The 26,283-nt window shown below is 54.9% G+C and overlaps 1 protein-coding gene across 2 annotated transcripts in view; it reads left to right on the top strand.

Moving 5' to 3' along the window:
• Nucleotides 1-26,067, top strand: part of PACSIN1 (protein kinase C and casein kinase substrate in neurons 1) — a 71,713-nt gene extending 45,646 nt beyond the window's left edge. The window contains exons 1-10 of one of the 2 annotated variants that reach the window (XM_011986532.1): nt 7,327-7,523; nt 18,769-18,894; nt 19,829-19,985; nt 21,141-21,376; nt 21,893-22,048; nt 22,202-22,377; nt 22,781-22,901; nt 22,998-23,125; nt 24,101-24,288; nt 24,932-26,067. In XM_011986532.1, the coding sequence (XP_011841922.1) occupies nt 18,832-18,894; nt 19,829-19,985; nt 21,141-21,376; nt 21,893-22,048; nt 22,202-22,377; nt 22,781-22,901; nt 22,998-23,125; nt 24,101-24,288; nt 24,932-25,041 (1,335 nt within the window). In that variant the 5' untranslated portion in view covers nt 7,327-7,523; nt 18,769-18,831 and the 3' untranslated portion in view covers nt 25,042-26,067. Of the gene's footprint in view, nt 1-7,326; nt 7,524-18,768; nt 18,895-19,828; nt 19,986-21,140; nt 21,377-21,892; nt 22,049-22,201; nt 22,378-22,780; nt 22,902-22,997; nt 23,126-24,100; nt 24,289-24,931 lie in introns of those variants that run through there. The other variant, XM_011986531.1, reaches the window with a different exon arrangement.
• Nucleotides 26,068-26,283: the final 216 nt, after the last annotated feature.

Below are 26,283 nucleotides of genomic sequence, written 5' to 3' on the forward strand. Positions count from 1 at the left end.
CCCAGGCTGGAGTGCAGTGGCGCGATCTCAGCTCACTGCAAGCTCCGCCTTCCGGGTTCACGCCATTCTCTTGCCTCAGCCTCCCATTCTCTTTCCTCAGCCTCCCGAGTAGCTGGGACCCGCCACCACGCCCGGCTAATTTTTTGTATTTTGGTAGAGACGGGGTTTCACCGTGTTAGCCGGATGTTCTCCATCTCTTGACCTCGTGATCTGCCATGCCTCGGCCTCCCAAAGTGCTGGGATTACAAGCGTGAGCTACCACGCCCGGCTGAGCTTTTTTAATTTTTATTTGTTTATTTTTTTTGAGACGGAGTCTCGCTCTGTCGCCCAGGCTGGAGTGCAGTGGCACGATCTCGGCTCACTGCAAGCTCTGCCTCCCGGCTTCACGCCATTCTCCTACCTCAGCCTCCGAGTAGCTGGGACTACAGGCGTCCGCCACCACGCCCGGCTAATTTTTTGTATTTTTAGTACAGACGGGGTTTCACCATGTTAGCCAGGATGGTCTGGATCTCCTGACCTCATGATCCGCCTGCCTCGGCCTCCCAAAGTGCTGGGATTACAGGCGTGAACCACTGCGCCCAGCCCCAGCTGAGCATTTTTAAATATACCAGTTGGTCATTTGTCTGCCTTCTTTGGAGAAATGTGTGTTCAAGCTCTTTGCTCATTTTTAAACTTTTTAAAGCTATCCAGTTATAGGAGTTTCTTATATATTTTGGATCCTAGTCCCTTGTTAAATATGTGGTTTGCAATTTTTTTTTCCCATTCAGCAGGTTACATTTTCACTCTGCTTTTTCCTTTGCAGTGCTTAGGCTTTTTAGTTTGATAGGTAGTCCTATTTGTCTATTTTTGTTTTTGTTGCCTGTGCTTTTGGTGTCAGATCTAAGAAATCATTGCCAAGGTCAATGTCCTGAAATTTTTTCCTATGTTTTCTTCTAGGAATTTTATGGTTTCTGGTTTTATGTTTAAGTTTTTAATCTACTTCGAGCTGATTTTTGTCTATGGTGTAAGATAATGATTCAGTTTCATCCTTTTGCATGTAGAAAGCAGTTTTCCCATCACCATTTGTTGAAGAAGAACTATCCTTCCTATCATTTCCCCACTATGTATGCTTGGCACCCTCACTGAAGATCTGTTGACCATATATGTGTGGGTTTATTTCTGGGCTCTTCATTCTGTTCCATTGGTCTGTATGTATGTATGTATGTATGTATGTATGTATGTATTTATTTATTTATTTATTTATTTATTTATTGCTGGTGACCATAATATGCATATATGGCTGTCTTTATGACAGTACCATACTGTTTTAATTACTATAGCTTAGTAATATGTGTTGAAATCAGGAAGTATGGGGCCTCCAGTTTTGTTCTTCTCAATTTTTTTTTGGCTATTTTGGGGGTCTTTGTGGTTCCTATGATTTTAGGATTTTTTTTTTCTATTGCTATACAAATGCCATTAAGATTTTAAGAGGGATTACATTGAATCTGTAGATTGCTTGGGGTAGTATGGATATTTTAAGAATATTAAGGGCCGGGCGTGGTGGCTCACACCTGTAATCCCAGCACTTTGGGAGGCTGAGGCAGGTGGATCACGGGGTCAGGAGATTGAGACCATCCTGGCTAACATGGTGAAACCAGTGGTGGGTGCCTGTAGTCCCAGCTATTCAGGAGGCTGAGGCAGGAGAATGGCGGGAACCCAGGAGGCAGAGCTTGCAATGAGCCGAGATTGTGCCACTGCACTCCAACTGGGGTGACAGAGCAAGACTCCGTCTCTAAAAAAAAAAAAAAATAAGTAAAGAATATTAAGTCTTCCAATCCATGAACATGAGATGTTTTTGTTTATTTGTGTCTTCTTTAATTTCTTTCATCAATATTTTATAGTTTTCAGTTTACAAGTATTTCATCTCCTAGGTTAACTTTATTCCTAAGTATTTGATTCTTTTTGATGTTATTATAAATAGAATTGGTTTCTTAAATTTTTTTCAGAAATTCAGAAATTTTAGAAAACTTTCAGAATTTGTCAGAAATTCTTTGTTATTAGTGTACAGAATCAGCATGATGTCTTGAGATTTATCCATGTGATTATGTGTAGTGGGATTTTTTTCATTGCTGTGTAGTATTTCACTATGTGAACAAACCACACAGTAGAATTTATACAGTGAAATCCCACACAGCAAACTACCTCAACTACATGCAGTAAACTGCACAATTTGTTTGTCAACCCCTCTGTGGGTGGGCATTTGGGTTGCTTCCAATTTGGAGATACTAAGAATGGAGCTTCTATGAACATTCTTGGACATGCGTTTTTATGGCTATTAGCACTAAATATTGCAAAAGCTTCTTAACTGATCTCCTTGCCTCCGCTCTGGTCTCTTCTAATCACTTCTCCATGTAAAAACCACTGTGATCTTCTGAAAACATAATTTAGATCCCTTTCTACTCTTGCTCAAAAGTACCAGTGGCTTCCCTTCATACTTAGAATAAAATTCAGAGTCCTCATCATGGCCTACAAGGCCCTCTGGGAGCCAGCCTCTGCCTGCCTCTTCTTTATCACTACCTCGTTTGCCACCTCTCTCTGTCTGGTTTGCTCTACCTACCATCCATTCATCCATCCTCCCATCCACCCATCCAACCATTCAGCTGTGGGCTGCTTTCATTGTGCTCAGCTTACTCCCACCTCTAGGACATTTGCCCTTGCTGTTCCCTCTGCCAGAAATACTCTTCCTTCAAATCATCACATATCCCCCTTTCTCCCTTTATTTAGATCTCTGTTCAAATGTCATCTCTTCAAAGGGGGATTCTAAAATGTTCCTGCCTCATACTCTCTGTCTCTTTAACCCACATTATTAATATTATTATTATTGTTATTATTATTTTGAGACAGAGTCTCGCTCTCACCCGAGTTGGAGTGCAGTGGTGCGATCTCGGCTCACTGCAACCTCTGCCTCCCGGGTTCGGGCAATTCTCCTGCCTCAGTCTCCCGAGTAGCTAGGACTACAGGTGCATGCCGCCACGCCTGGCTAATTTTTTGTATTTTAGTAGAGACATGGTTTCTCCGTGTTGCCCAGGCTGGTCGAGAACTCCTGAACTCAGGCAATCTGCCCGCCTCGGCCTCCCAAAATGTTGGGATTACTGGCATGAGCCATTGCACACAGCCCACATTATTTTTCTTGGTAGCACTGCTCACCATTTGAACATATTTATTTATGATGTGTCTCCCTTTGGCATGAAATCTCCCTGAGGTCATGGACGTCGTCTGTTTATCTACCGTGCTCCACCCTAGAGCAGTGTTGCACATAGCTGCAGTCAGGAAATGCTTGTTAAATGCACGAAGAAACTAGCATGGGATTTAGTCAGACACCTCAGTATTGACACCAGCTTCATCTTGCAGCTGTGTATTACAGTATGGGGCCAGCCCCTTAACCTAGGATTCTCACACTCTAATCACCTGGGATCTTGTGAAAATGCAGATTCTGATGCAGGAAGTCTGGGGTGGGACCTGAAATGCCGCATTTCTGACCAGCTTCCAGGTGGTGCACAGGCCGCTGGGCCTTGGATAGCCAGGCCTTAACTGCCCGGAGCCTCAGTTTCCACACCTGTAAAATGGCTCATTGTGAAAAAACAGTGGATACGGTATAAAGCACCATGCACAGTGCCTAGATGTAGCAGGGACTCAGTGATTGTAATATTTGTTGCTCCTCCTCCGGGTGCCTGCCAGGGCCACTGGACATTTTCTCCCCTGATCTTCCCCCTCCCAAGTACCCACTCCACGTGCTCAGCCGCCCACACAGAATCCCACTAAAGCCTTTCCATTTTCCTTCTCTAGAGCTGGCCAGCCCTGCCTATTGTGGGCTGGGGTTGGGGAGGATTCTGGCGTTTTGACAGTCATGGGAATATTATGCAGATGAGATGCAAAGCAGCAGCTAATGAGCACTGATTGCATTTTCCCTGGCTCTGGGGAACACGTGGGATAACTGTGCCGAGCTGGGGAGAGGGGGCAATGAATGCTTTTGGGGAGCTGGATAAGGAGGCAAGGAGGGGGTTGACAGAAGGAGTAGGCATCTCCCATGGGCATGAGGGCTGCTGCCTTGTGGTGTGGGCCAGACACCCTCCTCTGATCTCGCCTATGGGACAGGAGCATGGCTAAGGTTCAGGAACAGGAGCTGAGGTTGGGCATGGAGTGTGTGTGTGCGTGTACGTGTGTGTGTATGCATATGTGTGTGTGTGTATACATAATGTAGGGGGTGTCCCTGGGCCAGTGTGGGACCTGCAAGTGGGAGAGTAGAGGGCCTTCATTCCCAGCAGCAGATGGGGCCAGATTAGGCTGCCAGTGGGGGTGGGGTGGGGGTGGATCCTCTCTGGGCTGGGGAAGGAGGGGGAGACAGAAGGGGTCAGCTTCTTCCACAGGGCCTGTCTGGAATCCGTGAGTGTGGGAGGACAGGACGTGGGGTCTGCTAGGCAGCAGATGGGGCCGGATCAGGCTGACGGAGGGGTGGGTGGGAGGGCAGCTGTCTTTGGTATCCTTGGATGGAGTCCGGCTCTTTAGGAGAAAGATGATCCAGGGCTGGGGGCCGGCAGGTGGGCAGGGGGCTCTGCTTACAGCACCTGGGAACTCAATCCCTCCCTGTCCCCCAGCTGAGGCCTCCTCACTCTCTAGGAAGCCTCTGCTCTTGGGCACTGGGAGTCCCCACCCTCCTTGCCTAGGCGTTGACCTGAACTCCCTGCCAAGGACCTCCAGGCCTGGGGATGGCTGACATCAGACTTCTGGCCCAAGGAAGGCAAGGATGGAAGTCACTTCTGAGGTTGATTGTGGGGTCCTTGTGCCCACCACTTGATTGGGACTTCAAGTACTTACGATCTCATCCTACCTTTGATCTAAGGATAGAAGCGAACTTGGCTATGAAACTTTTAGAAACTGAGTGGCTGGTGCCGTGTTTCCCAATCAGATCTTTCTTAATGGAATCAACGTGAGGCACTGGAAAAGGCTTGGCAGGCCGAGGGCTCGAATCCCAGCCTAGCCACTGGCTGCCTTTGTCACTGTGGACAAACTGTTCAATCTCTCAGAGCCTATTTCCTAATCAGTCCAGTAGCCTCACCATGCAAGGCCCTGTGACAGCCAAAGACTGTGGGAGAGCCCCTGAGACAGGCCCAGGCTTTCCGGGAACCCACTAGCTCGTCATCTCCTCAAGGGCAGGGACTCTGTTTTGCTCACAGCTGTATCTCAGTGTCTAGAACCATCTCTGACACATGGTAGATGCCTAGTCAGTGTCTGTTGGATGGATGAAATGCCCCATTTCTCTATCCAGAGATGATTTTTCTCTTATCTCTTGACATCTCTAATACTGGGATGCGTCATGCAATTATGTCTGAGTTTCACCAGCAGCAGCCTTGTGACTGAGAGGGGTCTTGGAAGTGATGAATACGGAGGAGCTATCATTATTATTAAAAGAGGACCTTTCTCTTAATTTGTGGTGGCTTCTGGTTCCTTTCTGTTGTATCTGCCCTCTCTGGGGAGCGTGGGGTCCCTGAAAATTACCCTGGGGCACAGGGGCTGCAGTGACCGTTGCCTGAGGCCCTGCGGTGGTGCTGGGCTGGGGACAGCACGTCCTGTGGGGCATGCTGTGTGTCCGGGGCCCCAGTCCCCACTCTGGTCTCCTGCCACCCACCACCCACACTGTCCCTCCTGGGGGGTGGCAGAAGTCTAGAAGCCTGTGTGAAGCCTGGAATTCTCTTCTTGGGGAGAGTCATTTTACTGTGCCCTGTCATAACTCCAAGTACCGATGCTAGAGGGGTGAGTAGGGATATGTGTGAGCCCCCTAGGCTGAGGGGGCTCTAGGGGGGATCTAGAGTGGATTTTCAGAATGAGAGTGAGGGAGGGTGGGCCCGGTCTCCACCCCCACTGCATTCCCCTTCAGCAGCAGAGCTGAGACACTGCTGAGATCAGATTAGTGCCTGAGCCCCAGGTGGGGCGGAGCAGACAGGCAAATCCTCCCCGGAAGGCCACTCATTATTCAGCCCCTTGATCCTGACACTTCTACTCCCATCACTGAACCCCGCCCATGAGGCTAGCATCAGGGCTTGTGTGTGCCACGGTGAGGTTTTTTTTTTTTTTTTTTTTTTTTTTTTTTTTTTTTTTTTTTTTTTCAGGGGGAAGAAAAGTCAACAATGACAGGCCCTGCAAGCTCCGCCTCCCAGGTTCACGCCATTCTCCTGCCTCAGCCTCCCGAGTAGCTGGGACTACAGGCGCCCGCCATCTCGCCCGGCTAGTTTTTTGTATTTTTTTAGTAGAGACGAGGTTTCACCGGGTTAGCCAGGATGGTCTCGATCTCCTAACCTCGTGATCCGCCCGTCTCGGCCTCCCAAAGTGCTGGGATTACAGGCTTGAGCCACTGCGCCCGGCCTGCCACGGTGAGTTTGTGTAGGAAGGGTTTGTGTGTTACAGGTTCTGAATCCATGTAGATGTGTGTGCACGTGTCTTCAAGATGTGCATATGCTGATATTAGTGTCACAGTTACGTGTGTGTGTTATAGGTGCGTGTGTAGGAAGATACACAGACTTGTGAAAATGCATGTGTGCAAATATATGTAATGGGTGTTTGTATCTGTAAGTGTGTCATTGGGGTGCACATGTCCTGGACACACATAAGTGTGTATGGGCCACCCCTGTGTGCGCTTGACTGGTGTGTGGCAGCCATGGCCTGTGGGAGAAGCATCGGAACTGGCATCACAAGGTCTCAGTGCCGACAGCTAGCCCAGGAACCTTGGACACTCAAATTCTTTTACTGCTGTGGCCCTCAGCTTCCAATCTGTAAAATGGGTATGAAGTCTCATGGCACGAAGTTGTGCATGAGCGTCTCTCACACTCAGCCTGGCCTAGAAAAAACTCAAAATTTTGAGTTTTCATCAAATGAGAGAATAAATGATTAAACAAATAGAAATGCCTCACAGAGCAGCATGCGCTGAGATTTTAAGGACCCAAGCGAAGTGCGTGGAAATGTGCAGCTGTCTGGAAGGACGGTTGGGAGGTGGGATCTTGGGGAGAAAGGGGAGAAAGGGGATGGAGCAGGGCTCCCCAGGCCAGGGCGGCGGCTGAGCCTGTGTACCCACCAGCCTGTCTGTGGCCGTGAGGTGTGTGCGTGTGTGCCCATGTTGATGCGGCGCCGTGCGGGAGGCGGGCGTCCCCTGCTGTACATGGGAGGGAGGCTGTCTGTGCAGAGCATTGCCCAGTTGCCATAGAAACGAGCAGAAGGAGGTGGGTGGCTGGAGAAGGAGGCGGGTCGGGAGGGGGGAGTGGGGAGGAGGCAGCAGTGGAGGGAGCTGGCTCCTGCAGTTCTGGCGCTGCTGCCTTCCTGAGTGAGCAGTGGAGGGAACCCTAGAGGACAGAGCCCCCAGCCCGGCGCCAGGCCCCCTCTCCGCCCGCCACCACGGAGGAGAAGGAGGACAGCCAGCCCCTCCAGCCCTGGCCTGGCCCAGCGGGGGCAGTAAACTCCTACCTGCCCGCAGCTTGGTGCCCACACGGGCCCAGGTAGGCATTTCGATGGCTGGAAGAGGCTGTGTGGAGAGTGGGGAACGGGACTGCCCTGCCTTCCTACCGGCGGCACCTGGTAGGAGCCAAACAGGCCATCCGGAGGGGCTGGGCCAGGGACCTGCTGGGGAGTGGGCTGTGGGGTGCAGCCAGCATCCTGAGAGGTCTTGTCAGAACCTTGATCCTCCTCATCGGGGGACTGTCCCTGTTGCCTTTCCTCCTCTGTACCTCTTGTCTCCACCACCGCCACAGGTCCTGACTTTGCAGCCATGCCCCCTCCTTGGGGCAGCAGGCCGACGGAGGCTGGAGCCTCCAGGGACCCACAGTCTGAAGCTAGACAGGGTAGGCGGCAGAGGGCAGGGAGGAGTAAGGATGCCCCAGTCCCACTCAAGGCACTGCTAGGCTCTGGCTGTTTGGGATAAGCAGACTCACCTCCCACCATCTCCCGATGACGCCAGAGCCTCCCTGCTGGCCCTGGATGGTCTCAGGCACTGGGCTTAGAGCCCCCTGGGCAGGTCAGAGGCATCTACCTCCTGCCCCATCCTCAGGCCCTTGCCCTTCCTCATTCTCCCTGGAGACTTAGTGAACTCTCCCCAACCCTGGATCTCCCAAAGAACCCCCGTGCCCATCCCCAGCAAACCCAGGGCCTCCAAGTTGGGGCACCAGGGAGCAGGCCTCTGATGGGGTGAGAGTGCCTGTGGCCCTCCCTCCTGCGCTCTCCGTGCCTCTGCTGCAGTGATCCTGGGGACAGACTCCTGCTGCTGGGGGAGCTCTCCGGCACTGCCACTGCGGAGGAGCCTCTGCCAGCTGCTCAGGAGGGGGCGGGGTGGGGTGCAGGGGAGGAGCTGGGCCCTCTGTCCCAACTCTGGGCAGGGAGGGGACAGGAGGGGGCCCACAGGAGTGCATGGGTGGGGCACACCTGGTCCAGGTTTGCCCTGGTTGGAGCTGAGCCTCCTTGGGTGGCATAGGGAGGAGATGCTAGCCTGAGTGGGGGCAGAAGGTTGATGTGTGCAACCATGGGCGTGCTTAAGGTCCTGCCCTTCTCCACCTGCTTTCTCTGCCGCACCCCCTGAGAGCCCAGCTGGGTCTTTTGCTGGACCACAGTGTGGGGTGACCCCTTCCCCTGGCACTCGGGTCAGAGGGCCTGGTGCAGGGGCTGAGGAGGGGGTCGCATGATGGGGAAGGGAATACACACTGAGAAGCAGGTGTGGCTCTGCTCACTTCTGCAAAGGTTAGATGCACATCCACAGAGTGCTGGACTTGGGGGCTCCCACTTTGCGATCAAGGGCCTAGGAGGGAGAAGGGCAGGTCTTGGGTTGGCAGAAATGGGATGCAGATTCGCCTGTGCGCACTGACACTGCCTGCCCCTGCTCTTCCGAACCCTGCACTCTCCTCCTCCCCGACCAGGGTGGGAGCTGGTATCTGCCCTGCCTCACCTCCTGCAGCAGGGCCTGCTGGCTTCAGTCGCCTGTCAGCAGCCGCCCCCACCTCCATGGAGCAGGGGCTGGTGAGGCCTGGAGGGCAGGTTCTTCGGGTGAGAGCTGAAGGAGTGTCTGTCCACTCAGCAGGCCCTCCAGGCCTGGCCCCGACCTCCCGCCCCTGGCCTGCCTCCTCTGGGCCCAGGCCCCTCCCTGTCAGGTTGCTGCTTCACAGGTCGGCTTGGGGCTGCCTGTGCTTGCTCTGTCTTTCTCCCACATTCTTGCCACCAGATTCTGGGGCAGTGAGTCCACCAGGATGGGCTTCTGGGACACATTTCCCTGACCCACTTCATTGCACACAACGCACCCACAGCCCAGGGCACCCACCTGGAAGCCGGATTGAGACTTGACCTCCCCTGGCAGGCCTTCTCATGTGAAAGGGAGCTTGAGGGAGGCCCCAGGAGCACTGAGAGGCCTAGAGCTCAGCAGGGGCTGGGGCCTGAGACACAGGAACAATCTGGCTCCTGGCTGGTCCCTCCTCACTGCCCTTGACCCCCGTGCAGGAGCTGGCAAGGGTGAGGAGGTATCTCCAGCTGGCTGTCCATGGGCATCTCAGGGCTCCAGAACTGAGCTCCCATCCCCTCCAACACCGTTCCTCCCTCAGTATCCCCAGCTCAGTAAACAGCAGCTCTATCTGCCAGCTGGTCCGGCAGGAGCCATCCTTGACTTCTCATCTCACCGTCACATCCAAAACCATCGGCAGATCCTGTTGGCTGGAATGCCACAGCACTTCCAGACTCCAGCCTCTTCCCACTCCTTCTAACATTACCTCCTTATTCTGAGCCCCCATCTTCCCTCACCTGGGGGACGGCAGCCACCTCCTAGAGCTTCCCTGCCCACTCTGCCCCACCGTGGTTTGCTTTTCCCCCAGCAGCCATAGATCCTTTAAAACAGAAGCCAGATCACATCCTACCTCTTCCCAAACCCTGCAGTGGCTCCCATCTCACTCTGCTAAAGGCCTCCTTCTGACCTACAAGGCCCTCCCCAGTCCCCTCCCTCAACCTCTTCAGCCTCACCCCTCCCCTTCCCTCATCTGCGCAGGCCACATGACCCCCTTGCTCCTCAACCCTGGCAGCCGGCTTCTGCCCCAGGGCCTTTGCACGGGCTGTTCAGGCTGCCTGAGTGCTCTGCCTGGCTCTCTCCCCACCTCCCTCAGGCCTTTGCTCCAAGGCCACCTGCTCAGAATGACCTTCTGTGACCATCCTGCAAACAAAAGCACCACTCCTCTCCCCCATCTTCCCTCCCTGTCCCCTCCCCTGCCTTGCTTTCCTTCACAGCCTGTCACCTTCTAACATCCTTGATTACCACTTATTTATCTCGTTTCTTGCCTGCTCAGCCCCTCTATAATGTCAGCCCCACAAGGAAGGGGGTTTTCTGTCTTATTCACTGCTATAGCCCAGCTCCGCACTCTGAGAATCAGGGCTGCAGTGTAAAGCCAGGAGTGTCTCCCTTGGGGGCTGGCTCAGTGTCTGTGCTGTCGTGGGGGCCTATGATTCCGTCCTCACAGGGGAAGATGATGCCCGCCTACCTGGGCCATTGCCTCAGGGACATTGGGTCAGCCAGGACGCTGGGCCTGCCCTGGGTCCGCACGTCTTCCTTTTCTCTACTCCAGCTGTGGCCACAGCAGCTGTGCCAGGCCAGGCCCGGGAAGAGAGCGAGCCGCAAGCATCCCAACGCAAGCCACTGAAGCGGGAGGGCCACGGCCCCTTCTTCCTGGTCGGAACTCATCCCTGTGTTCCCTGTGTTGCAAAAACGTGCTGCGCTCCCACCAGGAGTGCTGCCCACAGAGGGGGCGGCGTGGCCCCTGCTCTCTAGGCAGCCACAGAGGCAGTGGGCTCAGGACAGACAGACACACCTGTGCAGAGCGGCCAAGTGTGTGCTGACTGGTCTCGAGAAAAGAGATGCCCCAGAGCAGACAGGAGGGGGCCCTGCCTTCCCAACAAGCTCCTGCCCCTGCCTCCCTATCTGTGGGCATCTCACTTTGGGTTCCCCCAGAAGCCAACCCCAAGACAAGGATATGATTCATTTAGGAGGTGGCCCACAGAAACACTGAGGGTGGGGAAATGAGACAGGGAAATAGGCGGCCAAAACAGGGTGCTTTACCAAGCAAGTTACCACTGCAGGTAATTCAGCTCACTCCAGTTGGGGAGCTCTGGGAGAGATTTTGAACACACCTTTGACTCAGTCCAGGAGGGCAGGGGAGCTGGGGTATGTATACACCACCTTTCAGCGGCTCTCCACTACCCTTTGCCCTGTCCCTCACGCTGGCTGAGTTTTCTCTGAACTGTTGTCACCACCTAATGTGGTGATATTTATTATATTTGCTTCTTGGCTTTTTGCCTGTGCTGGAGTGTAAGCTCCATGAGGGAAGGGCTGGTCTTATTCCCTGATGAACCTGCCCCACCTGAAACAGGCTTAGAGGCCCTCTAAAGATGTGGGCTGTGCAAAATCGTCTCTTGTCTACTTGACTTGAAAGCAGGGGAGGGATGTGGGCTTTTTGGGGTGATTTTCGGGAGGAGAGAGAGAAGGTCTGGGCTCTTAAGAGGGTGGCCAGAGGAAGAGAGCACAGGGATGGTGAAGGGTGAAAGGTCAGACCAGGAGTGGGCTAGGGAGGAGGAAGGGCCAGCCACAGAGGCTGGGGTGCCTGAGGCTGTGTCTGAGGCTTGCCTGTTCTCACAGGTGGACCACCAAGGGATGCCTTGGGTCCCTTCCTAGCTGGGATGAGCCCACCTGGTCCCCTCTGCCTTGGGCCTCTCTGGAGCCCTCCAACCTTGAGTAAGGTTTGAGCTCTGCCTCCCTGAGTCTCTCTATTTGTGTTTCCATCCTCCTCCTTCCTCCTCACCTTGAGATCATCATTTCTAATGAGCAGGCTCCTTGGGGACTGCCTGGAACACCCCAGGTTAGAAGGGATGGAAGTCCAGGGGACTGGTTTTCAGACCCAAAGAGAAAGCAAGAGGAAGCCAGGCCTGAGATCTTCCTTTCATGGGGGACCTGGAGATCTGAAGGTCCCAGTTGAGGCCCAACAGTCCTGGAAGGACTCTGGGGGTGTTAGCTGAGGAGGGGAGAAGGGGAGCCAGGTGATCCAGAGAGATGAGGCTCCTGTCATGAAGACTCTGTACCTGTTAATACCCAAAATACTGCAGGTGAACTCTGGACCTTATGTGCACTCATTTCCTCCTACACCGATCCCATGGGGTAGGTGCTAGCATCACCTCCATTTTGCAGATGAGGAAACTGAGGCACAGAGAGTTTAACTAACTTGCCAAGGTCAGTGGCAGAGCCGGGATTTGAACCTCATCTCCAGACATTCTGTCTGGCCCCTTGGTGCTGTTAGCTATTGTGCTAATCGACTTTTTGGGACAGCAGGTTGCCACTCCTGAACCAGCAAGACTGTTTAGGGCAGAACATGCCTAAGAATGGCACCACACAGTTGGTGTCAGATGAGGGGAGGGGTAGGCGAGGGCTGGGGTATTTGGGGAAGGCTTCTTGGAGGGACAGGGACTGAGCTGACCCTTGAAGGGAAGCAGGCTTTTTCTGGGGGAGGGGTGAGTGACAGGAGGGAGGATGGCATATGCCCTAGGCTGGGTTATGGGGAGACATGAGAAAGGGGCAGAGGCTCTAGTGGACGCGGTGCATCTCAGCTGACTTGAATCCTCCCCGCTGCATTCGGAGCCCCAGCTCCCAGAGATGGTTCAGAGGCGCTGTGTGGCCCAGGCCAGGCGCTGTGAGCCTGTCGGTCTATCTCTGGGTGAGGTGAGGGGTGGGTTGGGGGGGCGCTGCTGGGAATGTCTGTGGGACCTGCGACCCTGGGGGAGAGGCAGACAGCTCTGGTTTCTCCATGGCCCTGTCCCTGAGCTGAGCCTGTTCCGGGCAGGGGAGAAGGCCTTAGGCCAGGAGGGCTGGAGTGACACCCACAGAGAGCTGGGAGCAGGGGCAGGGGAAGGACCACCCCTGGGTCTGAGTCTGGCTCTGCCTCCTCCCTGCTGTGTGACCTTGGACAAGTTATCTAACTTCTCTGAGACTCAGGTACTCGTCTGTAGACTAGGGAAGGCAACAGCCATCTCAGTGGGCTGTGAGGTTTGGAGATAAAGCGTGTGAGGAGGTGCTCACAATGGCACACAGTAGGCACTCAAAATTGCTGTGTCATTGATGCTGCCTGCATGCTGCAGCACCCCTGAGGACGGAGGGCGCCATGCTGAGGGCAGGATGGTCCTGGGACCACAGGGAAGAGGAGACCCTGGAACCGGACCCTGAGGGCTGGCCAAGAGGAGGGAAGGGATCTCCAGGATAAGCCCGGCCTGGAGACAGAGGGTGGGTGGGACTCAGGACCTCCTCCTCCTGGCTCCTGGCTCTGGTCATCATCATCATTGTCAACATTGGCTGGGTGCCCACCGTGTGCAGGTAGCTGTGTCTGGCTCTGGGATAGAAAATTCATCATTTCTGCGGTTTATTAAGTCAATGTTCAGAAGGTCCTTGACATTTATTCATTCATTCATTCAACAAAAGTGCACTGCGCACGTACTCTGTGACCAGCACTGCACTGGATGCTGGGAATACGGCAGAGAACCAGACAGATAAACACCGCTGACCAGACTGAGTGACATTCCTGTAGGAAGGAGGACACACAACGTGATGAATGCCGTGCTGTGGATGGCGTGTCTGGTGGTGACGAAGGCTGTGGAGAATAATATAGCAAGGACAGGGAGGAGGTGGAGGCTCAGGACCTGCCGGTGTCTGGGAGCAGCTGGGTGACTCCCAGGCCTGTGGTTGGTGACCACTGAGGTAGGAATCCACACAGCGCCTTGGTCCACACCAGGCCTGGCCTCTCCAGGCTCATGCTCTTAATTCCTCTCTCCCTTCCTCAAGCCAGGAGTAGGTGGAACACAGCTGAGGGCCCTGCCTTCCAGGTTCTCCTAGAGGCAGCTGTCAGGAGATGCCTGGGCCTGAGGAGAGACGCTTTTCACCCTGGGGCTCCTTTGTCACTGAGGCCTCCATTACAGACTTGGCCCACATCTCACTGGTAGTAGTTGGGGTTGCTGGCTCCAGAGCCCTGCACCCCCCCATTCTGCACTTCACAGGCTGCATCATCCTCATGGACAAGAAAGGCAAGATCCATCCTGGCTCCACAGAAAGAGAGGGCTACCCCTGAGATGGAGCTGTTGCCTACAGGCAACGGCAGTGGTGGATGGATAGTGAGCGCCGACACTTGTGGAAAGCTCACCGTGTGTCAGGCGCGGTCCGGTGGCCCAAGGTCTAGTGCTCTGTTTAATCCTTGCAACAGCCCATTTTACCAATGAGGGCGCCGGGGCCTGGGAAGAGGAAGAGATCCACGCACAGTCTCACAGCCCATACATGAGACAGCCAGGGTTCGAATCCAGGTTATTTGGCTCCAGAGTCTGGGTTGTAATCCTATTTTGTGCTGCACAGGCCCCAGGGTCAGTCCTCACTCTGCCACCCTGTAGCCGTGTGATCTTGGTTTACCTCTGAGTGTTGGTCTCCGCAAGAAGAAAAAGAGGAAGCCCCTCCCTGTGAGGACTGCTGCGAGAATGAATGAGGTGCTGGTGCGAGGGCCTGTCCTGAGGAAGTGCTCAGTAAGCCTTGCTTCTGCTCTCCCTCAGGGCTCCCGGGGAATGAGGCTCAGCAGGGGCCATGCAGCAGGGGCTTTGGCTGGAGCGAGGATTGAATCCCAGCTCCGCTGTTTACTGTCTCAAAGGCCATGGGTCCACTATTTTAATCACTCCGTGCCTCAGTTTCCCCATCTGTAAATGAAAATAAGGCACACATAAAGCATCTAGAGCAGTACCTAGCACACAGTAGGCACTCGGTAAACACTAGCTAGTGATAGCCAATGTTAATGTCAACACCTCTCTATGTAATGATAGTATGGTGGTCAGGAGTGTGCGCTCTGGATCTGGACGCTGGGCTCAAATCCCAGTTGCACCTTTCCCTAGCTGTGTGTATTAGGCTCCCCAGAGAGACAGAACCAATTGGATGGATGGGTGGATGGATGGATGGATGGATGGATGGATGGATGATAGATGGATAGATAGGTAGGTAGAAAAGGATGGATGAGAGGGGATTTGGTAGGGGAGCTGACTCACATGATTGTGAAGAAGTCCCATGTTACGCCGTCTGTGAGCTGCTGAGCCAGGTGAGCCAGTATCATGGCTCCAAGTCCAAAGGCCTGAGAACCGGGGGGCCAGTGGGGTAACTCTCAATCTGCGGCCAAAGGCCTGAGGACCTCAGGGGCTGCTCATGCAAAATCCCTGAGTCCAAAGGCCACAGAACCTGGAGATCTGATGTCCAGGGGCAGGAGGAGCGTGTCAGCTCCAGAAGAGAGTCAGAACTCACCTTTCCTCTGCCTCTTCCTTCTCTCTGGGCCCTCAGCCAACTGGGTGGTGCCCGCCCACACTGCATGAGGGCAGATCTTCCTTCCTCAGTCCACTGACTGCAATGCCATCCTCTTTCCGAAACACCCTCACAGGCATACCCAGAAATAATGCTTCACCAGCTCTCCAGGTATCCCCTAATCCCATCAAGCTGACCCCTGAAATTAATCATCACACTTAGCAACCTCTGGCAGGTTACCTCGCTGCTCAGTGTAACAGCAGTTCCCATGTCACATGGCCGTTGTCTATTCATTGAGCTCCCACACGCAGTGCTGTGCACCGTGTGTGGGACATTCGGCCCTCACTGCCTGCTGGCCACTGTCATTGCTGTGACAGCCTTAAATCATAAGATCACGCAGGGATGGATGCTGTGATGCCCTGGGCTCACTTCTCCTCTTGGTACCTGGACAAGCTCTGTCCCTGTTACATCCCTGAGTCCCTGGATTCTCAGCTACAGTGTGGGGTGACAGCAGAATCTGCCTGGTCAGATTGTGGTGAGGATTACAGGGGGTAGATTCGACATGTGAATGGTACGTGCCCAATCAATGCCAGCTGTCATTTATTGAGACACTAAAGGGTCTTCAGGGCTGAGTTAGCCTCATAGCCACTGGTGAGAGAAGGCAGATGGGCCTCGTGCCCCTTTGAAAGGTTGAGGAAGGTTAAGAGCATGTCGAGTTTGCCCACAGGGAGTGCCAGGTGCCAGCCACATCCCTTTCTGATGGTGAGAGATGCAGCCTTTTTAGTGACAGCAGGTACCGACTGCCCTTCAAGAAGGACATGGCATTTGTCCCGAGTTGAGCCTCCTGCCTGCCCCCAGCGTGGGGGTGTGAGGCTAGTTTGGAAGAGGCAGAGGCGGGGTGGGAACGTGTGTCTAGCCACATGATAGGGGGTTCACACACTGTCTCCTGGCTTTTGTTCCTGAGCCCACCCCTGTGTGGGTCAGAACTGAGGCTGGAGTTGGGAGGGCCTGGAGTCTGCCATGGGCTGGACACTAACCACCTCATCTAATCCTTAAGTCAGTCATATCAACCTCATTTCCCAGCAAGGCCCAGAAAGGCCTGCGAATTGCCCATGGCCACACAGCAGGTTGGTAGCAGAGCAGGGACCCCGAGGTTGGAGCTGTTCCACTACGCATGCGCCCTCAGCTGGAAGCTGGAGAGACACATTACCTGCCAACACCAAGGGTGGGCCCCAGCAAGTTCCAAGAGCCCTGGGCCTGGCCTGTTCTGCACGAGGTGGAGAGTGGTCTCAGCCATCGGGCATTTTGGCCTGACATACCAGGTCTCAGCTGCACTGTCCCTTCCCTCCATGCTGACAGCACCCTCCATCCTGGTTCCCAGCTCCCTCAGCTCTCCCCCAACACAGGCCGGAGGGTTTCAAAAATATACACACGAGGCACATTAAAAAATTCATGCACATGAGGCAAAATTAAAAGGGCACGAAAGGACCTACAGAGAAAAGCTTCCCTCCCCCTGCGTACCCTGGCCACCCCATTCCCTGAAGACGGTCGCCATCACCAATTTCTCTTGTGGTCCTCCCAAAACACTCCCTACCTATGTATTTTCCCCAGCCACACGGGTCAACACCTTGCTCTTTTTGCTTTAGTGATGTGGTCTGGGGAAGGTTCCATTCAGGAACAGAGCTTCCTAGACAGCCCTGCACCATACCTTACTGACCCGGCCCTCTGTGGACGGGTATTTGGGCTGTTTCTAGCCTTTTGCGTTTACAAGCAGTACTGTAGTAAATAATCTTGTGCATCATCTGGCTGACTGACTGGAAGTAAATTCCTAGAAGTGGTGTTGCTGGGTGAAGGGTGTGTACCCCATAATTGTATCAATGACAATTGTATGGTATTAAGTTACTTTCCCATTACCGTGGGTGAGAGACAAATGGCTCAGGTTCTACCTTTGTTCCCACAAGGGAATGCCTGTACCCTCCACCCAACTCCTGCCCACCCCCCACCAGCCCCCTGGCAGCTATGCATTACCAGGGGTCGGGACAGAGTTCTGTGTGACATTAAGGGTTCTAGAAGGGACTGTGGCCCCAGGGATACCTAGCTCACCTGGCTGACCATGCTTCCTTAAACAGCCCTGCTTTTTACTTCTCTGTATCTAAATTTAAAATGTTCCTTATGAAGCAAGTACTGCTTTATAAGTGAAAAGTGCCAAGTTAAGAAAAGAAAAATTCAGACTCATTTCTTTGTCCCTTGATGAAATCCAGCCGTCCTCCCTCTCACCCACCCCCACTGTGCGCAAGTTTATGGGAAAGTCTGTCTGTAGTTCTTCTAAAAGGGAGGGAACAAAATATGTTTAGATGCATGAGGGGTGCAAGAGGCAATACGGGGTTATTACTGGGAAAGAGCCCCAGGCCCTGGACAGATGGGGAACCCTAGGGGAAGGGACATCCTCAGCCAACCATTCTTACATGTTATTGCCCCTGCCCTGAGCCTGAGAGCCAGCTGCTGGTAACGGCTGGGGGTTCCCTGGACCCCCAGGTTGGGCTGAATCTTGCAGAGGCCAGCCCTCCCTGAGCATCCACACTATCAGGGTTCATAGTCCTGGGACTGCAGTGCAGAAGCAAGAAGGTGTCCCCTGGTGCCTGGATCCAGCTAGAGGCTGGCAGCTCACAGCTGGGCCAGGCCCAGCCTGGACTCTGCTGCCTCTTTGAAAACCAGGCCCCTGGCCCTCTTGAGTCCTGGCTCCTGACTACTGAGCCATTCTTGCCTGGGGTAACAGCGAGGGCTGGCTGGGGGAGGGGAGGAGGGGAGTACCCACCTTGGCCCTGGGGCAGCGCACGGCCTAGATTGGATAACCGTGATGCCTGCTGACAGATCCAGGGCAGACACAGCCACCCCAGATGCTCCCATAGATCTCGGTGGTGTGACCTGTGAGATCTCGGTGGTGTGACCTGTGGGCCAGGACGCCACACATTGGGATTCCCAGGAGATTTGTAAGGAGCTAATGGGGGCTGCTGAGGTTGGCAGCAAGGGCAGCCAGAAGGGCATTTACAGGGTCCCGGGGCTCAGATAACTGAGGAGGCACTGAGCCTGGGCTCTAACGGTTCAGGAGACAGAACCAGCTCTGGGGGCTGGGGCTGGGGCTGGCTTCTGAGTGGCGGTGCTCATACTGGAGCTAGAGGATGGATTCGAGGGAGGGGGAAGGAGGAGGGATGGGGAGTTGGGCATGAGGGTGCTACAGGGCGACTCTTGGGGTTACCCTGGGTCTGGTGAGCTAGTTTCTGGACAGGAAGCTGACATCCTAATGCAAGCCTCCTCCCATGGAGCCCCTATCCCATCGGGTTGGGGACCCAGGACTGGAATGGGGCAAAGGGTGGAAGGCCCTTCTCTCATCTCCATGGATCTCTCTCCTGCCCTCCCAGTGCATGAGCAGCTGAGCCTGCTAACCGCAGCTCCGCACTTGTCCATCCCCCTGCGGCTACACCATGTCCGGCTCCTACGATGAGGCCTCACTGGCTCCAGAGGAGACCACCGACAGCTTCTGGGAGGTGAGGCTCTCATGATCTCCAGGTTCTGGGGACCAGACAGCCTGGCTGTTTGGAGGCCAGGTTCCCCTATTACTCACCCCATGACCTCAGGCCCCACTCCCCAGTCCCCCAGGCCCCTCCAAAGCCCTGGGTGTCCAACAGGCAGCGGTAGCCATGAAGTGGCCCAAGAGCACTGCCCACTGAGCCAGGAGCCCCTCTCTCCCCACAGCTGCCCCCAGAGAGAGCCTGTGGCATTTCACAATGTGGGAACAGGCACTTCCATCAGGCAGGTACAGCACAGCCTTTCCCAGCTGTTCCTGTTTCCCTCGCTCGCCCCCGATGCTGAGGTGGGCAGGGGTGGAGCGCTGGACACAGAGAGAGGGAGTGAGCTCCCAGAGCCCCACGGGGCCCCTTCAGGCGCGGCCAGAAGCCAGCATTTTCAGAGCCTTCGGAAATATTTGAGACCTGGAGGAAAAAAATTGCTATTGGCTCCTGAAACCCAAGACGAAAACTGCCAAACCTAAATTAATAAGCGTTTAATGAGATGTCTACAAAACATAATATTATGTCAAGAAGCTGCAGCTCAACTCAACGCTTATATGACTCTATATAAATATAATAGATTTAACTCGCAAAAACAAAATGAATAATTCATTCCAGCCCAAGTCCAAATTCTAAAAATCCTTCTGCATTTTGTGGCAGCGAGGAAATCATGTTTAAATTGGGGTGAGGGTGCGTGTAGACGGTGGGGCCTGACGCAGGGTGCTGGAGCCTCCGAAAGTCAGTTTCCCTGCTGCGTTGCGGCTGGGCCGCGGGGCTGGGGGCGGGGGCGGGGCCGGAGGCCGTGGGCGGGACGGCGGGGCGGGAGACAGTGGGCGTGGCCGTGCTGGTTGCGGCGGGCGGGGCAGGGGACGCTAGGAACCCGCGGGAGTGGTGCTCGCTGCTTGGCCGCCAGGTGGGGAACTACAAGCGGACCGTGAAGCGCATCGATGACGGCCACCGTCTATGCAACGACCTGATGAACTGCGTGCAGGAGCGCGCCAAGATCGAGAAGGCGTACGGGCAGCAGCTCACGGACTGGGCCAAGCGTTGGCGCCAGCTCATCGAGAAAGGTGCTCCCACAGGCTCACATCGTGCGCGCCCGCAGGCCATCACCCGCCCCCTCGGTCTGGGTCCTGGGAGCCCTGGATACTTGCATGCACCATGCCCTGCATCTACCAGCCATAGGACCTTTTCAGGCTCTGTTCCCTCCTAGATCAAACCAGGCTTACCTGTTCATCTGTATTTTGTACAACTTTAGGTTGGATTAAAAAAAAAGCAAAACACTTTTTATCTTGAAATAATTCAAACTTTGTGAAAGCTGCAACAGTAGCACAGAGAATTCCTACACACCCTTCCCCCAGACTCACTGGCCGCACGTTTGTTTTCTCACCGACTGTTTATTGATATGCATATGTTCCGAACCTTTTGAGAGTAAGCTGGAGCCATTATCCGTTTACCCCTAAATTCTTCATTATCTCCTAAGAACAAGAGCATTTGCTTATGTAACCAGAGTTCAACTACCAAATTTGGGACATGAATACAACTTATACACACATTTACCATAACAATTGTGCTTGCTAGTCCAGGATCTAGCGCAGTCGCACATTGCCTCTATGCATCGTGTCTTCAGGTTCCTTTAATCTAGAACAGTTTCAAGTTGCGGTTTACATATACTTGTTCATGTTATTCTCTTGCAGTATACTCTAAACCCCATGAGAGCAGGGGCTGGGCCTGCACCACCTAGCACAGTGCCCTGCACAGAGCTGGTGCCAGTACACAAACAACAAGTCAATGTGGAATGACTGGTCCCCAGTGGCCTCCTGGCATCTGTCACAAGCTTCAGCTAACATTCCTAGAGCACCTACTGTGTGCTTGGCGCTGTGCTGGGCTTGTCAGAGCTCACAGGGTCCAGGCTGCCCCCCTCTGACCCCACTCTGTGGGGCTCACACGTTGACGGGAGAGATAAAGAGGAGGGAGGTACAGCTGCAGATACTGTGAGAAGAATGCAGCAAGGGCTGCAGGCCGTGGCAGTTGGGTAGAGCAGTCAGGGAAGGCTTCCTGGAGATAGTGGTTGATGTGGGCCCTAGAGGATGGGGCCATGTAGAGCAGAGGAGGGCATTTCTGTTGCTATGGCAGGAAGGGGAAAGCCTCAGAGAAGGGAGGTGTGAGGGGGGCCTCTGGGCAGGGGGCAGTGAGGTTCCTGTGACCTATTGCCACTCCCTCAGGCCCACAGTATGGCAGCCTGGAGCGGGCCTGGGGTGCCATAATGACGGAGGCAGACAAGGTGAGCGAGCTGCACCAGGAGGTGAAGAACAACTTGCTGAATGAGGACCTGGAGAAGGTGAAGAACTGGCAGAAGGACGCCTATCACAAGCAGATCATGGGTGGCTTCAAGGAGACAAAGGAGGCTGAAGATGGCTTCCGCAAGGCCCAGAAGCCTTGGGCCAAGAAGATGAAAGAGGTGCTCAGTGGGTGCTGCCACGGGTGGGGTGGGGTGGGCCCGTCTGATCAGAGGGTGCTGATCCCAAGGAGGGCATCTATGGATGGGTGGGCTGGGCACTGCCCTCCGGGATTGTGCCCACAGGGGAGCAGCACTGCCTTCCAGGAAGAAATATTCACAGATGGGTGGGCAGTGCCCACTGGGTAAGGAGACCCATGGGCAAAAGGGCACTGTCCCCAGGAAAGATACCAGCAGCGCAGATGGGGACATTGGCCCCTGGCTCCCCAGATGGGGTGGGCACTGCACTGCCTGACAGGAGGGTATCTGCAGGGGAGCAGGCAGTGCTAAGCAGAGACACAGCCACAAATGGAGGAGTGCTGCTCCTGAACATCTGGAGCCAGGGCTTGCATCCCTTCTGGCTCTTAAGAGTGTGGGCTCACAGCTCCCAGGGAGTGGGCAGGGGAGGAGTTGATGGATGACCATGTTTGCTGCTGGTCACAGATGAAAACCCTACTCCCTATTCCCCCCTCCCCACAGCTGGAGGCAGCCAAGAAGGCCTACCATTTGGCTTGCAAAGAGGAGAAGCTGGCCATGACACGGGAGATGAACAGCAAGACAGAGCAATCGGTCACACCTGAGCAACAAAAGAAGCTGCAGGACAAAGTGGACAAGTGCAAGCAGGATGTGCAGAAGGTGCTGGCGGGCGGGGATGGCAGCAGGATGTGCAGAAGGTGCTGGCCGGGCAGGGATGGCAGCAGGGGATCTGGGGGTCCCCTTGCAAAGGATGGTGGCTGGGAGCTGCAGGCCTGGTTAGGTGTCACCCTCTCTCCATTCTGGTGCCCACAGACACAGGAGAAGTACGAGAAAGTGCTGGAAGATGTGGGCAAGACCACACCCCAGTACATGGAGAACATGGAGCAGGTGTTTGAGCAGTGCCAGCAATTCGAGGAAAAGCGGCTGGTCTTCCTCAAGGAGGTGCTGCTGGATATCAAACGGCACCTCAACCTGGCTGAGAACAGCAGGTACCTGGGCATGGCAAGCACCAAGGGCACAGGCACAGCCAGCAGATGGTGTGACTGGCATGCAGGGCATCCCAGCCCTACATCATAGTGACGGGAAGGGGAGGCAGAGCTGCAGGGGTCAAGAGGGATGAGGCTTCAAACACAGCGGCTGTTGGGTGCAAGATGACGCACACTGCGTACTCTAGAAATACATGCAGGGTGATGGGTGAATAGCTAAGGTGGGAGGGAGAAGGGAGTTCACTGAGCATGTCCGGAGCTTCTTCTTGCAAAGCCCACATGATTCCTGGCTGGGCAGCATGCCCAGCACCCTGCTTCCCTGAGTGGACTCCGGCCCCTCACCAAGGATGAGAAGGGGGCCATGGTGAATCTGTGCCCTCCACCTCCCCCATTTCCCTGAGCACAGCTACATCCATGTGTACCGTGAGCTGGAGCAGGCCATCCGGGGGGCTGACGCCCAGGAAGACCTCAGATGGTTCCGCAGCACCAGTGGCCCCGGCATGCCCATGAACTGGCCCCAGTTTGAGGTGAGGATATGTGGGGATGGGAAGGGGAGCCTGAAGAGGCTGAAAGGTGCCTCAGGGCATAGTCCCCCAGCCTGACTGCTCCACTGGCCCCACCAGGAGTGGAACCCGGACCTCCCTCACACCACCACCAAGAAGGAGAAACAGTCCAAGAAGGCAGAGGGAGTGGCGCTGACCAATGCCACTGGGGCAGTAGAGTCCACATCCCAGGCTGGGGACCGCGGCAGGTGAGTGCCTCCTGTGGAGCTTCCTGGGGCCAAGAGGGACCCACACTCTGGGGCAGCTGAGTTGTGCTTCAGAAGACAATAAATGATCTAGATCCTAGCAACTATGTCCCCTCTCTAAAGGAGAGTGGTAGTTCATCACTCTAAAGCAGCGGTCCCCAGTCTTTTTGGGACCAGGGACCAGTTTTGTGGAAGACAATTTTTCCACCGATGGGAGCGGGGTGGTTTTGGGATGAAACTGTTCCACCTCAGATCATCAGGCATTAGATTATCATAAGGAACGTGCAACCTGGATCCCTCGAATGTGCAGTTCACGATAGGGGTTTGCGCTCTTACGAGAATCTAACGGCGCGGCTGATCTAACAGGAGGTGGAACTCGGGCGATAATGCTCCCTTGCCTGTCACTCACCTCCTGCTGCGCTGCCTGGTTCCTAACAGGCCACGGACTGTCTGCAGCCCCAGGATTAGGGATCCCTGGTCTAGATAATAGGAACCAAGCCTCTTCTCTAAAAGATAGTGGTAGCGGATCCTTCTAGAGCACCTGCTGTGTGTGGCGCGGTTCAAGTGCGTAAATATTCCCGTTTTACAGATGGAGAAACTGAAACCCAGAGAGGTTAAGTGACTTGCCCAAGGTCACATTGCTAGTTAATAAACCTCAGAGCCAGATATGATGCCCAGGAGGTCTGACTCCAGGATCCTTGCTCTTAATGATTAGGTGGTACTCCTCCTCCCGGATGAAGACTCAGACTTGCCCTGGGGTCCCCTTAAATGCCCTCTCCCTCTTGGGCTGAATAATAACGCAAATGGCCCTGCATTTAAACATCTGTTTAAAGAGCTCATGAGGGTCACCCCTCCTATGTGGCCAATCCTTGCTCTAGACTTGGTAGAATTCAGGGTCAGAGCTCTGATTAGGAGTGGTTAGCCCTCGGGGTGTGGTGCGGGGAGACATTGAAGCTGGGTCCTCCCTCCGCGTCTCAGTGTTAGCAGCTACGACAGAGGCCAACCCTACGCCACCGAGTGGTCAGACGACGAGAGTGGGAACCCCTTTGGGGGCAGTGAGGCCAACGGGGGTGCCAACCCCTTTGAGGACGACTCCAAGGGAGTGCGCGTGCGGGCACTCTACGACTATGACGGCCAGGAGCAGGATGAGCTCAGCTTTAAGGCCGGTAGGGCGGCTGGGCGGGACATTGCCTGAGCGAGGCTTGGGCCTGGATTGGGTGTGTGGTGGGGCAGGGGCGGTGCCTGAAAGAGAGGCCTGGGCCTGGATTGGGTATGTAGTGGGCCAGGGGCGGTGCCTGAAAGAGAGGCCTGGGCCTGGATTGGGTATGTAGTGGGGCAGGGGCGGTGCCTGAAAGAGAGGCTTGGGCCTGGACTGGGTATGTGGTGGGGCAGAGGCAGGATTTGAAGACGGGTTACGAGGATTTGCAGGGAACTAAATGGGGCGTGGCCTGGGTTGTGGGCGTGACCTGGGCCCAGGATGGGAGTGGGAGCAAGATTTAGATTAGTTGGTGCCAGGGGCGGAGTCAGAACCTGAGAATAGGATGGATGCAAGGTCTGATTTTGGGGGCGGACCCGACACCCAGATTAGGTGAGTGGCTGAAGTAGGCCAGGACCCCTATGCCAAGGGTGGCATGTGAATGTTGGCATGGAACTGGGGCTGGTCTCCAGGGGCAGGGCCTAAGAATCTAAGACCCAGTGCAGTAACTGGGAGGGGAGTATTGGAGGGCTCCCTTTGCAACTGGTGTGTTGAGGGAGGGGCAGCCTTCTCTCTGAGCCCTCCCCCTCCCCGCCCCGTGTTCTTTTTCCTAGGAGACGAACTCACGAAGCTGGGCGAGGAGGATGAACAGGGCTGGTGCCGTGGGCGGCTGGACAGCGGGCAGCTGGGCCTCTACCCTGCCAACTACGTGGAGGCTATCTAGAGGCCCTCCCTCCATACTCCCCTCACTCCTCCCCACTGCCTCCCCCGCCCTCCCACTCTGGTCTCCTTCCCCTCGCCATAGAGTTCCAGACATATTTTCCGATCAAGCTTTTATTTTTTTAAAAGTCAAAACAGAACAAAACAAAGTATACAGAGACAGAGCATTTGCAGGGCCACCTGGAGGCTGCGGTGCTGGGGCTTGGGATGATGGTCCCAGGGTAGGTAACAGGCTTAGGACTTAGCCCAACATCACAACATCTGCTCTTTAGGTTCCACCAAAGAGACTCCTGAGCCCTGAGAGATGTCTCCTGACCCTTCCACCCTGCCTCACTCCCTCTGTCCCACTCCACTCCAGGCTGCCGGCACCTGCCCCATTCCCTGGCCTGGTTTCCTAACCTTTTCTTCCTCCCCTGCCCTGCTTCCCTTCCTCCACCACCCTGCCCTCAAAGGCCTCCTCTCCAGACCCCAGGAAGGGAGGCTTCCCTATCTTTAGTCTTCCACTCTACCCTGGGGAGCATCCTCTACTCCTAGCTGCGTCCCTTGGGCCCAGTGGGACTGGAGGAGGAACAGTCACCCTCCTCCCCACTGGAGGTTCCCAGGGGTCCCCCAGACATGAAAGAGGGGTGAGCTGGAGGAAGTCATGGTGTCACTGGGGTACAGGAGGGTGAATGAAGGGCATGCAGCCTCTCAGCCCGGGTTGTGCCAGCCCTCCCAGTCCCAGGCCCGTCTGAGGGACCAAGACCCTGTTACCCAGGCCCTTCTTTCCAGCCATCAGCACTTTGAGCATCGGCTCTTCAGCAGATCCAAACCCCCTCAGCAACTTGCAGAGGACCTGTCCCCTCTCATAAGTCCCCTGGCCTAGGGTGGGGACCCCCAAACTGATGGCAAAGCCAGCAACAGTAGCAGCCTCCTCCTATTTGCTGGGGAGGAGGTCATCTTGTCCCCCTGGCCCCCCACGCTCCCTCCATGTCCATCCAAAAACCACAAAATCACTGGGTTCCACATCAGCCTCCATGAGGCCAAGCCTTGTACCTGCAAAGCTCTTGGCCTAACCATCTCTCCTCTTCTCTGACCTGCCTGGGGAGCCTGCAAGGGCCCCATGGGTGCCTCCAGCCTGAGACATCAGGGGAGAACCTGCAGCTGAGTTTGGCAGAAAGGAGGAACCCTGGCCCTCAAGAGGAAGATAGTCACATCATGCATTTCTTCCTTGTCCCCACAGCCCCCGGAACAACATTCCCCCTGC

This window comes from Mandrillus leucophaeus, unplaced genomic scaffold, assembly GCF_000951045.1.
Source record: "Mandrillus leucophaeus isolate KB7577 unplaced genomic scaffold, Mleu.le_1.0 Scaffold3, whole genome shotgun sequence".
NCBI lineage: Eukaryota > Metazoa > Chordata > Mammalia > Primates > Cercopithecidae > Mandrillus > Mandrillus leucophaeus.